General features: G+C 49.6%; 1 protein-coding gene across 1 annotated transcript; it reads right to left on the reverse strand.

The window, feature by feature from the left end:
• Positions 1-3,565: 3,565 nt before the first annotated feature.
• On the reverse strand, positions 3,566-12,485 carry SGTA (small glutamine rich tetratricopeptide repeat co-chaperone alpha). The gene is made up of 12 exons (XM_083484002.1): positions 12,230-12,485; positions 10,064-10,193; positions 9,278-9,381; positions 8,965-9,049; positions 8,496-8,595; positions 8,089-8,193; positions 7,780-7,918; positions 7,304-7,366; positions 7,020-7,057; positions 6,669-6,758; positions 5,633-5,755; positions 3,566-5,117 (listed from the first exon to the last, which is right to left on the reverse strand). Exons 1-11 carry the CDS (start codon positions 12,434-12,436, stop codon positions 5,641-5,643), a joined length of 1,176 nt encoding a protein of 391 aa, XP_083340128.1. The 5' UTR covers positions 12,437-12,485; the 3' UTR covers positions 3,566-5,117; positions 5,633-5,640.
• Between the last annotated feature and the right edge of the window lie 2,794 nt (positions 12,486-15,279).

Raw genomic sequence — 15,279 nt, forward strand, 5'->3', positions numbered from 1 at the left:
ACTTCTCTGAAGTCTCAGCCTCACTCACCTCACAGTGTTTGTTGTGGGGCAGGAAGGGAAAGGAGAATGTGAGCCGCTTTGAGACTCCTTCGGGAAGTGATAAAGCAGGATATCAAATCCAAACTCTTCTTCCTGCTTCCAGGGATTCTCCCAAACCCGCAAGGCTTTTTTGCAAGGTTTCAACATTTCTGACAAGTTCTTGAAATGATTTTCATGGAGTAGTAATGTTACATAGTACAGCGATTCCAACTGTTCCTTTTGGGGTCCCTTTTTCAGTGCCTTTCAGAGAAAAGTTCTGACACAGGTTTTGTTTTTTTACAGGAGAAAAAAAAGTTATAACCCTAATCCACATACCCTGCTTGCAAAAAGGGTTGTGTCCTGGCAGCTTCCCCAAATGGGGCTGGGAAGGGGCAAGGTTCTCCTCTGATCCCTGCTTAATCCCCACCCCAAGACATCACCGCCAAACAAAACCCCCATGAGGACTGGCACCTTTCTTTTCATTTAACGCAGGCCCATCTGCAGCTTCCCCATGAAGGGCAAGGTAAGAGAGTGCCCAGGGGGCCACTGCCAGTCAGAGCAGGCAGCATCAGACAAGTTGGGGAGAAAGAAGCATTGATTGGGAGGTGGCCTGGGTTTGGACTAGATGACCCCGGGGTCCCTTCCAGCTCTACAGAATGGTCAGTTAAGAGCTCCCAGTTTAGGGGCAGTCTATCTTGAAGCACCGGTTCCTGGGAAGCAGCAGCTCCTTCCTCCCTCTCTCCAAACTGGGCTGTTCCCAGTTGAAACCAGGATGCGGAGAGAGGTGGAGCCGCCTCTGGCTCTGAGCCAGGTGTTCGCTGGATTTTTTAAAAGGGCCGTGTCAGAAGGGATTCCAAGAACCACCTAGTCCAACTTTTCTGTGGCTAAGAAAAGGACGATCCTTCCTCCCAGAGGGAAACGTGGCTTGCTCCTTTTCATGTATGCTGACTCGCCTCCTGCAACTTGCAGAGGGCTGGGCTGGAGGACCTCTGGGGTTCCCTCCCAACTCTGCAGCTGTCAGTTGCTGCTCATTCTTTTCCTTGTGACTTTTCTCTGCAACCTCCCCCCACACTGGCCCCTGCACCAAGTTGTGCTTTTAATATTTCATTGGGAGCTGCCCAGTGCAGCTGGGGCAACTCACTGTCTGGACACAGGAAGGCCAACTTGGAATTGTTCACGTGTTCAGCAGATTACTTTTAATTATGCTCATGTGCGTTTACCAGATGGCTGGTTTTTCATGTGTAATCAAAGAAGTTATAACTACATTCCCGCAAATTTATCTGATGCTCAATGCTGCCTCAACAGACTGACATGGGTCCAGCCTAGTTGCTCAGTTTTAGAAAAGAATAGGCAAAGGCAGTGGATGTAGCCTACCTTGATTTCAGCAAGGCATTTGACAAGGTGCCCCATGATAGTCTTGTAAAGAAGCTGGTGAAATGCGGTCTTGACTGTGCTACCACTCAGTGGATTTGTAACTGGCTGACTGACCGAACCCAAAGGGTGCTCATCAATGGTTCCTCTTCATCCTGGAGAAGAGTGACTAGTGGGGTGCCACAGGGTTCCGTCTTGGGCCCGGTCTTATTCAACATCTTTATCAACGACTTGGATGATGGACTCAAGGGCATCCTGATCAAATTTGCAGATGACACCAAACTGGGAGGGGTGGCTAACACCCCAGAGGACAGGATCACACTTCAAAACGACCTTGACAGATTAGAGAACTGGGCCAAAACAAACAAGATGAACTTTAACAGGGAGAAATGTAAAGTATTGCACTTGGGCAAAAAAAATGAGAGGCACAAATACAAGATGGGTGACACCTGGCTTGAGAGCAGTACATGTGAAAAGGATCTAGGAGTCTTGGTTGACCACAAACTTGACATGAGCCAACAGTGTGATGCGGCAGCTAAAAAAGCCAATGCAATTCTGGGCTGCATCAATAGGAGTATAGTATCTAGATCAAGGGAAGTAATAGTGCCACTGTATTCTGCTCTGGTCAGACCTCACCTGGAGTACTGTGTCCAGTTCTGGGCACCACAGTTCAAGAAGGACACTGACAAACTGGAACGTGTCCAGAGGAGGGCAACCAAAATGGTCAAAGGCCTGGAAACGATGCCTTATGAGGAACGGTTAAGGGAGCTGGGCATGTTTAGCCTGGAGAAGAGGAGGTTAAGGGGAGATATGATAGCCATGTTCAAATATATAAAAGGATGTCATATAGAGGAGGGAGACAGGTTGTTTTCTGCTGCTCCAGAGAAGCGGACACAGAGCAATGGATCCAAACTACAAGAAAGAAGATTCCACCTAAACATTTGGAAGAACTTCCTGACAGTAAGAGCTGTTTGACAGTGGAATTTGCTGCCAAGGAGTTTGGTGGAGTCTCCTACTTTGGAGGTCTTTAAGCAGAGGCTTGGCAACCATATGTCAGGAGTGCTCTGATGGTGTTTCCTGCTTGGCAGGGGGTTGGACTCGATGGCCCTTGTGGTCTATTCCAACTCTATGATTCTATTACGCTCTCTTTAGGAATGTCTGCTAGACATCTTTCTGTGATACAAGAACACATACATGAACTACGCTCACTTCAGGAATGTCTGCTAGAGATCTTTGTGTGATACAGAAACACATGCAGGCAGATTATGAGGACACAATGCCTCTCCTCTCTTAAGTATTCCTGTACATAAATAATAAATAAATAAATAAGGGTGAGATGTAGGGATCAGATGGGATTACCATGAGGAATTATAAAATATACATCAAGGCATCATGTCCACGATGAAAGCATTGTGTTGACTGGGTTTGATATATTGACTATAATTTCTGATTAAATCCCATAAGATTCTACATTCATGCCTTTTCCATGCTCTTTTGACTCTACTGCCCATTTTTCTCTCCTCACATGTCACATACACAGCAGTTGCTTCACCAGGCAGGCATCCTGGGCCATAAAGATAGTGGGCAAGTTTCTTTGATGCAGGATGTTAATCTTAGGGCCTGGAAATAGTTTCACAGGAAGGTGATAAAGATGCCTATCTCCTTGCCATCCTTCCATCCTCTCTTGTTTACTCCTGTTTATGATCTCCAGAGTTTCTCTAGTCCTCTTTTATTTACTCTCTGATTATGTATGCATGCTCAGAGTAGTAGTCTGAGAATTTCTTTTGATCTAACTTTTTCCCCACGTGGGGTTTGTGGAAACGCTCAGAAGAAATCTCATTGGTTCTTACGAACACTCTGTAAAAAGTTATTTTGTGAATAAAAACTACCTGGGCCAGGGGCTGCACGGCGGACACGCAGAGAGAGACACGATTATACGCACCCTTCCCAGAGTCTTGCTGGTTCAAGCCTCTGTGTGTATTCTTATTAATCAGGGTTCAATCCTTCCTTTACTTTGTGAACGCAACAAGAACAGTTTCAGGTTAAGTACAGACCTCCGGAACGAATTAAGTACTTAACCCGAGGTACCACTGTCATTAATTATCATTATTATTAATAATAATAATTCCCTGTTTTAGGTTAGACGGGGGCCAATTGAGAGGGGGACAACAGCAAGAACAGTGTCCAAAGGATTTTATTTTCTACGTTAAAAAAAGGAAAACGGAAACAGTGCCAATTTCTTTAATAATAATAGTAATTTTTTAAAAAAAAACATTTTGAAGGAATCCAAAGAAAAGCTCTTAGGGGGTGGGGGGGGGAGGTCTCCGAACCCCTTTCCCCCTTTTAACCCCCCAGGGATCATTTATTCCCAACAAGGCATCTCAAAAATTGTCAATGCCCCCTTTTTTGAGCACCCCCTTCTCCAGATGTGGGGTACCAAGGAGGTGGGATAGAACGGCAAGTTTCTGAGTGCCCATTTGCCCCCACCCCTAATCCTGAAGAGGGTCTGCGGAAGGCGGGTTTCAGGCTGGGCAAACCAGGAGCAGAAAAGTGGGGTTGGGGGTGTCGCTAGAGACCCCCAACTGGAAGAGGAAGCCCTGACCTGGCCTTGCAGCAGGGAGAGGAAGAGAGGGCCCTCTTTTCCGCTGAGCCACTCATCTTTAGAAATCAGACCCTGTTTCTAGAAATGCAGCTTGGGGGTGCGCATCTATTTCAATAGGGGGTGGGAGGCAGGAAGCTTGTCTGTCCATCTATCCCAGAGACCTTGTAAAATATCGAGGGCAATCCCCCCCCCCCCGCAGAGCAACTTTCTTGGCACCGGATTCATGGCGACCCTCCGTGGGGCAGGTGGGGGGTGCTTGAGGGCGACGCCCCGGGGGCATTCAAACAGCCTTCCTACACTAAAGCCAACTCAGCCCCCCCAAGACAAATTTCCTTTTGCTAAGCTCACAAACATGCAAGAATCCCCCCAAATCCCCCCTCCCAATATTTGAATTAAAAACCTTCTGGAAGCCAAGGGGGGGGGGCGAGACGTTGCTAACCTGTGCTCCCTCCGCAAAGAGATCTACGCATATCGCCATGATCTTTTAAGAAAGAGAGGAAACAAAGAATATCCTATTTTTCACCTTAGCTGCAATTTCCCAAAGTCAAGACCCCCCCCACCCTGCAAAACACACATGATCCCATGCAAAAATCCCTCCCCCCCCCCCGGTTTTTGCCCTGCGCTAGAGATCCCAGATGAAGGCACCAGAGAAGAGCCTGGCAAAGGGAGAAAGAAACAGAGACAACAACCCAGGGAGGTGGACACAGAAATCCATTTTGGGGGGGTTGGTTTTTTTTTGCAAAAATAAAGAAAGAGAGGGTTTGCTGCCCCCCTCCCCGCCCCCAGAGAAGGCCGTGGTTCTGGAGTGAGGCTTCTTCCCTGGAAACGTAGCATCTCCCCGGGAGAAAATGGGATTTAAAAACTGCCGCACCAGTCGTGGATCTTCCCGGGGGTCTCAAGGGGGGCAGGAGGAAGAAGAGGAGGAGCAGGAGGAGGAAGGGGAGACTACTGGGGTGGGAGGGGCTGCCTCTCTAACATGCAGGTTCGGGGGTCCCCCCCAACCCTGCTCCCCCCCCCCCGCACTCCATGAGCAGGAGAAACAGCAACACAAACATGGCTTTTCCAGTTTCAAATCTTCTTTCCTGTCCAGCCAAGGAAGGAGGTCATCTTCCGACAAAGGGCACCCCTGGAAGGAAAGCAGGTGGTTTGTTCTTTAAAAAGGGACATGCCCCATAGAACTGAAGAATCCGGATAGACTGCCTCTGGAGCTGGAGGCTCCACATGTACAGGAAGGGAGCCTGGGCTGTTGGTTCAGGCCCCAAGGGGATCCATCCGGCCCAGCTTCCTGTCCTTGGAGTGGCCAGGCTTCCCAGCCTTTGGATCAGGCCAAAAGGGGCTCATCTGGCCAGGCTTCCTGTCCTTGCATGAGTCTGGATAGACTGCCCCTGCACCTGGAGGCTCCACAGTAAGAACCTGGGTGCCACATCAGGTGCAAGGGGGCGCTCCATAGGACCTAGGAGCCCAGGTAGACTGCCTCTGGAGCTGGAGCCTCCACAAGAAGCCCAGCGGCTGCTGCCACACCAGGCTGTCTGCTCCTGCGTCTGATCATTTTCCGGGAACACCAGAGACCACCTCACCCTGCGACAGCTAGCACATCAGCCCCCCCCCCCCGGAGCCCCGCACAAGGTCCCCAGCACACACCTTCCGCCTCATTCCTGCTGCTCCTCGTTGCTGGCGCTGGGCGTCCGGCTGCGGATCTGGCTGCGCAACTGCTCAATGAGTTCCGGGTTCTGCTGCTGCATCTGCTGCGCAAATTGCTGGCCCCTGCAGAGGGGGAGAGGCACGTCAGGGAGGGCCCCTGGTCAGGATGCGGGCATTTTGCCGCTGCAAAATGCGCTGGAATCTCCAGGCAATCTGTTCAATTTAATAAATCCATAGCCGGCCACCTGCCCCGGGGTCTTCGAAAGATTTAATAACCTCAATAAATCCATAGCCAGGAGACTCTGCGCAACTTGAAATCCCTACTGAAGGGTAAAGAGTTCATACCACAAATGTGGGCAGAGACTCCGCAATATTGTGGCTTGAATTCGGAGACACCACCTGCCAAAATATTTGTATGGGTAGCATGTATTTGTGGTCAAATTATTGCAGGTTCATCTGATAAAAATAGATTGAAAAATAAAAGGGGAGAAAGGAGCAGCAGTTCTCCAAGTGTGGCAGGAAGGTTCAGGGGCAACCCAAGAAAAAAAATTATTTTATTTTATTGATTTATATACCACCCTTCATCATAAGATCTCAAAGCATTTCCCATTCAAACATTTCAGTCCAGGGAACGACCAAAATCATGTTTTCATTTGAAGAATATGGATGGATATCTTTTCAAAATTAAGACTATCTTCACTGTTTTCCCCAGTGCATATCTTACCAATAAAAAGATTGGTTGGTGCAAGCAAGTTTTTGTTCTGCAAATGCGGCCCGGAGAAAAAAGTTTGGGCGTGGGACTGGGACCTGGGAGAGACCAGGGTTCAAATCCCGCCCCCTTGGACTGGGGGGCCAGCCGCTACCGCTCAGCCTAGCCAACCTCGCAGGGTTGCTGTGAGGGGGATTAAATGAGGAGGGAGGGAGAACCAGCTGGAGATCCTTGAGAGGAAAAGCAGGGAGGCAGATGCAAGGCTGCTGGCCAGGTGCTGCTGCTCAGAGCCGGGAGGGGAGAGACCCCCCAGGCCTTTCTACTCACGCTTGGATAAGGCTGGCGAGGTCATTGGGGGACGCGCCCGCTCCTGGCGCTGCCATGGGGTTGGTGCCACCCGAGATCATCCCAGACATCCTTCCAGCAAAGAGGGCAGGAGAAAGGAAAAGGGGTCATTGTCACAGGTATCGAGAGTCAGAAGGGTTCCCCCAAAGGTCATCCAGCCCAACCCCTGGCAAGGCAGGGAGCGCAGCAATCCTCGGAGACTCTTCTGAATGGCAAGTTGGCTCTCCTTCCAGCAACTCTGAAATCTGCAGTGACCCTGCCATTCGGGGTTGTCAGAAGCTTTAAAAAAGGCCCCCCACCCTTCCCTAAAAATCAGGTGTTTCCCATACTTACAATTGCTGTACCTGCGGATTGTTCATCAGGTTTGATGCCTGTTTTAATTTTTTTTTAAAGGAGAAAAGTGGAGGGGAGAGAAAGAGAGAGTGGTTGGGGAGTCTTCTTTTTACTATTAATTTTTTATTACGAATTCTGTCTTTTTTCTATTGCAGTTTTATGTTTTGAAGTGCCCTGAGATCTATGGTTAGAGGGCAGCATACAAATTTTAACAACAACAACAACGAGATCCTTATTCCTCCAATAAATCAAAACACCAGCTCAGGAAGCAGGGCTACACTCACCATGCTCATGAACCCGGGGTTGTTGAGCAAGCCGGCTAAGTCGAAGCCTCCAGCACCTCCTGTCTGAAAAGCAAACAGAACTGTAGAGTCAGAAGGGACTACCAAGGATCATCTAGTCCAGCCCCCCGCAAAGCAGGAACCTTTTGCTCAGTGTAAGAGCAAAAGGAGGATTTACACACCACTGTTTCCTCCTAAGAGCTGAAGGTGTTGTGCAAAGTTCTCCCCCTCCGTTGACATCCTTGCCATGACCCTGCAAGGCAGGTGAGTCTCAGAGGTGGCGATTTGCACCCTGGCCTCTCCCCGTTTAATCCTCACAGCCACCCTGCAAGGGAGGCCAGACCAAGAGAGGCAGCGGCTGGCCCCCTAGGTCACCTGGAGGCTCTATGGAAGAGGGTGGGGGGGGGTGAACACCAGTCCCTCGTGGGTCCTGGCCCAGGTGCTCTAACCACTGCACCACTGCTGCTTCTCCTTCTCACCGGGCTTGGAGCCTCCTTCATTTTCTGCTCCGTGACTTTGAGGTTGGACTTGTATGTCTCGTTATCTGGGTCAAGCTCCAGAGCTTTTCTGTAGTAGACAACGGCGTCCGAGAGTTTGTTCAGGCTTGACAGGGCTAAGCTGGGACCAGGAGGGAGAGAGAGAGAAGGTTGCCTGACCGAAAAGGAGCACCCTGAGGTCCAAAAGCCGTTCCCTGGCTTCTCCCTTACAGGCCACATCCTGGGTCCCCCACTTAGGCTGGAGGGGCCAGTGGGGAGGGGGAATTACCTTCCACCCCCCAAGATGCTCACCCCATCCTGCCATAGGCCTTGCTGTATTTGGGGTCGATGTGGATGGCTCGCTCGCAGTCCCGGACGGCCCCGGTGTAGTTCCCCAGCTTGCTGTAAGCGGCAGCCCTGCGGAGGAGAGAAGGAAAGATGCTCAGCGCTCACGCAAATGGCATCCTAGAATCATGGCGTTGGAGGGGACCCTGAGGGCCATCTAGCCCAACTCCCTGCTGTCCCATGCGGAAATCGAACCCGCAACCTTGGCATTCTCAGCACCACACTCTAAGCAATGGAGCCCTCCAGGCTGACAGGAAGGGGGAATAGAGAGAGAAACAAACATACAGAGAACATTACACACACACACACACACACACACACAACTACAAAAGTGGAGAAAGAGAGAAAGATCTGCCCATCCCCCACCAGCTCACCGATTGCAATAGTAAACTGCATTGGACGGATTCAGCTCAATGGCTTTCCCATAGAAGGAGACGGCACTTTCAAAGTTTTCCGCCTTCATCTGCTCATTTCCTATTGAGAAGGGAACAAGGAAATCCTAGAGCTGGAAGGGACCCCGAGGGTCATCCAGCCCAACCCCCTGCAAGGCAGGAATCTCCGCTAAAGCATCCAGAGCACCACTATCGATGCTTTTTTTTCTAGAAAAAGAGGTGATGGAGCTCACGATGAAGTAGTTTCAGTAAGTGCCACACTTTTCAACCAAAAGAAAGAGGTACTGCAGATCCTTGAGAACCGCCTGGAAAAAAGCACTGAGGATGAGGGTGATGATCCCTGGCAGGCCCTCAGCTGCGGGGCTCCCTCCCCATGGAGACGCGCCTGGCCCCCTCACTGTGCGGCAGCCCGGCTGGAGCTGGCATGGAGTGCCTGGAGGGAGGGTCTCACCTTCGGCCTTCAGCCTTTCTGCCTCTGCGGCCTCTTCTTCTGAGGGGGTGACCGGCTCTGAGGGGGGTGGGCTTGGCTGTGGCTCCTGAGGCGCACCAGGGCAGAAAGAGAGAAGAAAGTCAGAGCTCAGGAGGTGCCTGCCCAAAGGACCCTTCTTGGGGCAGGCAGGATCACCAGGAGGGTCTCCCAGAGCTCATCCAATCCAACCCAGTCATGCTGCCACCACAGACTACCTGCTCCCCCCCACTCTGCCAGCAACACCGCCTGCAAAGACACCCCCTTCTCCCCTCCTCTTGCTCCCACCAACACCTACTTTTGCTGCAGCAGCTTCGAAAATCTCCGGCAGGGTCTGGGACAAGGCGAGGCTGCGGTCGTCCGTGGAGACACCAAAGGCTGTCTCGAGGCACTGGATGGCGACTGCAGGAGAGACAAAGGGCCCCGTTAACCCTGCTCCCCTCATTTACGGCTCCACAGGGAGGCGGGGGGGGGGGGCGGTGGCAGGACACGTTTCTGGCATGCAGAAGGTCCCAGGGTGGCAGAGACACTCAGCTTCCACTCTTCAACGCCTGTGCCTACTCAGCAAAGACAAGCCTGGATGGGGCAACCAAGCCAGATGGGCAGGGTATAAATAATAAAATTATGATGACGGTTATTGTTAATCAAATTTGCATCCCACCCTGCAAAACAGTCCACTTTTAAGGAAGCAGTGGTGCCGCGTTGTGTGTTTTAATGGATTAGATAGATCGATCGACAGCTACATAGATGTAGTTTAAATTTCAACCATGTTTGATCACTTTTAAATTTGTTAATTTGTTGGAAGCTGCCCAGGGTGGCTGGGGTAACCGAGTCAGATGGGTGGCATATAAATAATAAATTTGTTGTTGTTGTTTTCCTTTGTTTTTAGCAGTTTCTGTTTTATCTGCAAGCTGCCTTGTGTCCTGTCATGGCAAAAGGCAGGATATAAATTATTATTATTTTTAAGAGTCAAATGTTGGGCGAGAAGGTTGGGCCAAAGGGGCCCCTGAGGCCTAAACAGGAAAACATAGAATCAAACTGAGCTTTTTCCAGCTCCCGTTTCCCCGTCCTCCGCCCCCCCCACCTTCCAGGCTCTCCTGGGCGTCGGGTGAGAGTCCGCCATGATGCAGCTGGTCCTGGAGGAACTGGATGATGGAGAAAGCCAGGCGCCTCTTCTCGGCCATGCTGGGGCTCCAGGGAACTCCTCTCGGCGGCTGGAAAAGAACAACAGCACACAAAGGGTTAACGGTCAGCATTAAAAATCTGCCAGGTCCAGCTGGGGCCACAGGGAGATCTCTGGGCACCAGGTTGGCGATGGGTATCTCCGTCTGGCTGGCCCCTCCGGCTTTCTTAAGCAGTTCAGCAGAAGAGCTCATTTCTATCCCAAGGAGTCCATGGTTCACCCCCTCCTCCGTTAATCCCTACAACGACCCTGCGAAGGAGGCGAAGAGGTTGTGACTGACTCCAAGGTCACCCAGCGAGCTTCATGACAGAGTGGGGATTCAAACTCTGATCTCCCAGGTCCCCGTCCGACATTCTCACCATTACACCCTCACTGGCTTGCCAGAGCACTTCTGCAAGTAAATAAATACAGTGGTACCTCAGGTTACAGATGCTTCAGGTTACAGACTCCACTAACCCAGAAATAGTATCTTGGGTTAAGAACTTTGCTTCAGGATGAGAACAGAAATCGTGTGGCAGCAGCGGGAGGCCCCATTAGCTAAAGTGGTACCTCAGGTTAAGAACAGTTTCAGGTTAAGAACAGACCTCCAGAACGAATTAAGTTCTTAACCCGAGGCACTACTTCCGGGTTAGCGGAGTTTGTAACCCGAAGTGTTTGTAACCCAAAGTACAAAGTATGGGGAAAGCCAAATGTCACTTAGAGAAGGACCTGAAATATTTTCCTTGAAGCTGACAAAAACCAGGACATCACTGGATTTCCTTCTACGCCTTCCTTTCTCGCAGATGTGGTCACGCTATAGAACTGACGGAAGGTTTGTCTGTTTGCATTGGGATGCCTCTTTGGAAATCATCTCCAGATTCTGCAGGGCAGCTCCCCAAATCAAGGAGCAAGTTGTACCTCTGGGCTTGGATCCCGTCAGGTGACATTTTGGATCAAGACTCAGGACTGCACCACTCCAAAGCACACTGATTTTAAAACAGTGCTGATTTTTAACCGCTGGTGCAAAGACTGAGCTGATTTTAAGCCACTGATTCCAAAACTGCACTTATTTTAAAGCCCACAGATTTTGAGTACCAATTCCAGAACCATGCTGCTTTTAATAACAATAATAATAATTCATTTTTTATACCATGCCCATCTGGCTGGGCTTCCCCAGCCACTCTGCGGAAATCAATTTCAAAGTGCACTAATTTTAACCACTGACTCCAAAACCACCACACTTTTTAAAAACTGATTCCAAAGTGCACTGATTTCACCACCAATTTCAAAACTGCCCTGATTTTTGCTTGTTTGTTTCTCAGAATTGCTGAGGCCATATCATCTATCCTTCTGCTCCCTGCTCCAGTCTAGGGAGAGGGTCTTGCCTGGAGCGTCTCCCCCACCCCAAACCCCCTCCACCCATGGATGGGGCTGCATCAATAAAACCAGCCATGCTGGTGCCCCCGCTCCCCAGAAGCCAGAGAGACCCTCCTCACAAGGGAAGGGGTCTGCACAGGGGTCCCTCCAACACCTCGACCTTCTCGGATGGGCACCCAGAAAGGCAGGCATTGCAGGCCCCCTGTCTCATGGGATCTGGGGGGCTTTTGTTGAAGGAATGAACATAGCATAAAGTGAAACAGTGAAAACTGGGACCTCATGGTTTCTCACAGGGGGTTTGGCTGGACAGGCATGCATCCAACAGGCACGTCCTTCTCTCCCCCCCATGTACCACGTGGAGATGCAGGCATGGAAAAGGGCTGCACCTGCTGGACTTCTGCCTGTTCTGCCCCCCCCTCCATTATGTTCTGGGGAAGGGGAAAGGATGCCCCCCTCCGCGCCCCAACTCTTTCTCCGGGGACAGCCCCGGACACAGAGCGAGAGAGACCCCCGCCTTCCCCTCTCAAGGACCCGGCTGCCTCCAGGGAGGAGGAGGAGGAGGAGGAGGGGCAGCTCCCCACTTGCTTCGAGGCAGAAACCCAACCGGTACAGCACCCTGGCCACCAACCCCCCCCCCAAGCCTCAGGGCGGCCCCTCCCCCCTGGGAACAAAGGGGGCCCTTCCCCGGGACCCCCGCCCCCCCCCACTCACCAGCCCTCCGTCGCCCCCCAGCAGCGCAGGAGCCAGCGAGTCCGCCTCCGCCGGGTGCGCATGCGCGAATGGCTCCCCTTCCCTTGTTCTCCGGCCTCCCGGCCCAACTGCGCAGGCGTGGCTGAGAAAGGACTGCGCCTGCGCTCTGGAGCAGGTTCCGCCAGTCGCCGACGCCCAACTCTCAGTTCCGCCGGGCAAAGCGCACATCAAAGCGCATGCGCAGAGGCCCCTCGCCGCGCTCAGGAACGCGCGCGCGAGAGTGACGTAACTATCATCTCCAGCGCATTGCATTCCAGAGATAGATGAGAACAGCTAGAGTGACACAACTCCTTGTCTGCATAGGGCGTTTTCGGGTTCACAGTAGATAAATTCTCCTCCTCCTCCGAAGAGGGTACTGGGAGTTATAGCTCGGTGAGGGGCGAACTACGGTTCCCATGATTCTTTGGGGCGTGTACTTTAAATGCATGCTGTATGTATACACCGGTCTTGCTAGCTGGGGATGATGGGAGTTGTAGTCCCAAAACAGCTGGAGACCCAAGTCTGTTAAGTTTGGGAAAGTGTATCAAAGTCCCGCTGAACACTTTCTTCAGAGTGGACACACCTCGGACTGCAGTGTTGTGGTTTTTCAGGGTTATTATATTTTTTTGAAAACATCCCAGGGCGGCTCAGTAAAAAGGAGCTCAAGCTGTGAGTTACAAGAGACTTGCTACGTTGTTCAATGTTTGCGGGCTGAATCTGAAAAACTGAAAAACTTCAGAAATCTGAATCTGAAAAACCAGGCTGAATCTGAAAAACTGGCACACAAGGGCCCTGCAATGTTGTCCAGTGTAGTTGTCATAAGCGTGTTGCGAACCTACAGCTGACCCAAGACTAGCAGCAAGCGCTACCAAGTGGGCACCTGAGAGAAAGTGGCTTGTGCAACAACCTTGCGAGGCAGAACGCAGCTACTCTTCTTCTTCTTTGACGATCCCTCATAGCTGAGTAAGATTATCTTCCATAAACATGGCTTTAACAGGGGCGCTGCCTGCGGGAGCGGGGTGCCCAGTGCAGGGGGGGGCAGCCGCAACGGCACCCTGCCGGGATTGCTCTGCCGGGGGGCGGTGCGCTCCCCCCCTTCCTCCACCAGTGCTTCTGAGCAGGAGTTGATCATGGTGAGGGTTTGCCAAGCGTGCCTTCCTCTTAACACGTTTCTCCCTTTTGTCCTGAGTTTAGTTTCTTCAAAGTCCATGACACCTTTGGTAAAGGCTGTTCTCCAATTGGAGCTCTCACAGGCCGATGTTTCTCAATCATCCATGTTTATACTGCATTATTTGCCTTGAGAGAATCTTTAAACCTGTTTTGTTTACCACCAGCATTGCACTTTCCCTTTTAAGTTCAGAATAGTGTAGTTGCTTTGGAAGACGATCATCAGGCATCCGCACAACATGACCAGTCCAACGAAGTTGATGTTGAAGAATCATTGCTTCAACACTGGTGATCTTTGCTTCTTCCAATACACTGGTATTAGTTCGCCTGTCTTCCCAAGTGATTTGTACAATTTTTCAGAGACACTGTTGATGGAATCTTTCTTTTCTTTTTAAAATAATTTTAAAGAATTTTCAACATAACAAATTATCAAAACATATAGTCTTCAATTCCCCCCATTTTTTCCCTCCCCCTCCCCAAGAACCCTCCCTCCTCTCCCCCCAAAGACGTCCCTCAGCTCCTCTCTCTGATTTTTCAACACGTTATTCTCTGCATATCGTAAAAATTGTAAAGATCCTTAAGTTATCTATCTATCATGTTAATAATCAATAAATTTGTGTATGTTTATTCAAAATCTGCCAAGGAGTCCAATTCATTTTGTTGTTTTTTTAAGTAGTTTGTAAAAAGTTCCCATTCTTCTTTAAAGTCACAGTTGTCCTTGTCTCACAGTTTTTATGCCAATTTCACCAATTCTGCATATTCTATCAATTTCTCTTGCCACTGTTCTTTTGTCTGGATTTCCTCATTCTTCCATCCTTGTGCTATTTAGTTCATTATTTTCCTCGGCAGGTCTTTCCCTACAATCGCTAACAAAAATGCTTCTGGTTTTTTTACAAATGTTAATTTAAACATTTTCTTCAACTCATTATATATCATTTCCCAAATTTTTTTAATTTCTCTACATTCCCACCACATATGGTAAAAAGTCCCTTCTTTTTCTTTACACTTCCAGCATACGTTTGACCCGGTTTTGTACATTCTTGCAATCTGTACTGGTGTTATAGAGAGCCAGTGTGGTGTAGTGGTTAAGAGCGGTAGATCTGTAATCTGGTGAACCGGGTTCGCGTCTCCGCTCCTCCACATGCAGCTGCTAGGTGACTTCTTTGAAGTCTCTCAGCCCCACTCACCTCACAGTGTTTGTTGTGGGGGAGGAAGGGAAAGGAGAATGTTAGCCGCTTTGAGACTCCTTCGCGTAGTGATAAAGTGGGATATCAAATCCAAACTCTTCTTCTTCTTCCTCTTCTTCTATACCATCTATACATGATTTTCATATAATTTTCTTTCAAAAGAGAACAGTCTGTAAATTTTAATTCTATTCTCCACAATTTTTCCCAATCTTCAAATTGTATGTTATGTCCTATATCTTGTGCCCATTTGATAATGACCTATTTTCACCTCCTCATCTTTTGTTTCCCATTCTAGCAGAATAATATATGCACCCTTCAGCAACTTCACTTTCCCTTCTATAACTTCCTTTTGAAATCTAGAAGTAGTATAACTATATCCTTTCTTATTGTCTTCTTTGTATATCTTGTGTAATTGCCTGTAATGTAACCAACTCTGAAAATGATCTTTTATTTCCTCATACTCTTTTAGCTTCCATTTTCCTTCTTGGTCCTTTAGTAAGTCACTGTATGTAAGCCACTTTCCTTTTTGACCAAGTGGCTTGAGCAGCAAAGCTTCAAGTGGTGAAAGCCACCAGGGTGTCTTCTGTTCTATCTTTATATCTCTCCCAAACCCTCATTAATGATTTCCTAATTATATGATTATAAAATCCTTTATGTACTTTTCCTTTCCCATACCAT

The sequence above is a fragment of the Podarcis liolepis genome, assembly GCF_965112155.1.
Source record: "Podarcis liolepis genome assembly, chromosome: 18".
In the NCBI taxonomy this organism is placed as follows: Eukaryota; Metazoa; Chordata; class Lepidosauria; order Squamata; family Lacertidae; genus Podarcis; species Podarcis liolepis.

What these genes read in the sequence shown, in the direction of transcription:
- SGTA (XM_083484002.1), bottom strand. Translation starts at nt 12,436, where the DNA reads ATGTGCGCTTTGCCCGGCGGAACTGAGAGTTGGGCGTCGGCGACTGGC. An exon ending in TCGAAGCTGCTGCAGCAAAA is followed by an intron (nt 9,050 to 9,277) that starts GTAGGTGTTGGT and finishes GGTGCGCCTCAG; the next exon opens with GAGCCACAGCCAAGCCCACC. An exon ending in TGAAGGAGGCTCCAAGCCCG is followed by an intron (nt 7,367 to 7,779) that starts GTGAGAAGGAGA and finishes TTTGCTTTTCAG; the next exon opens with ACAGGAGGTGCTGGAGGCTT.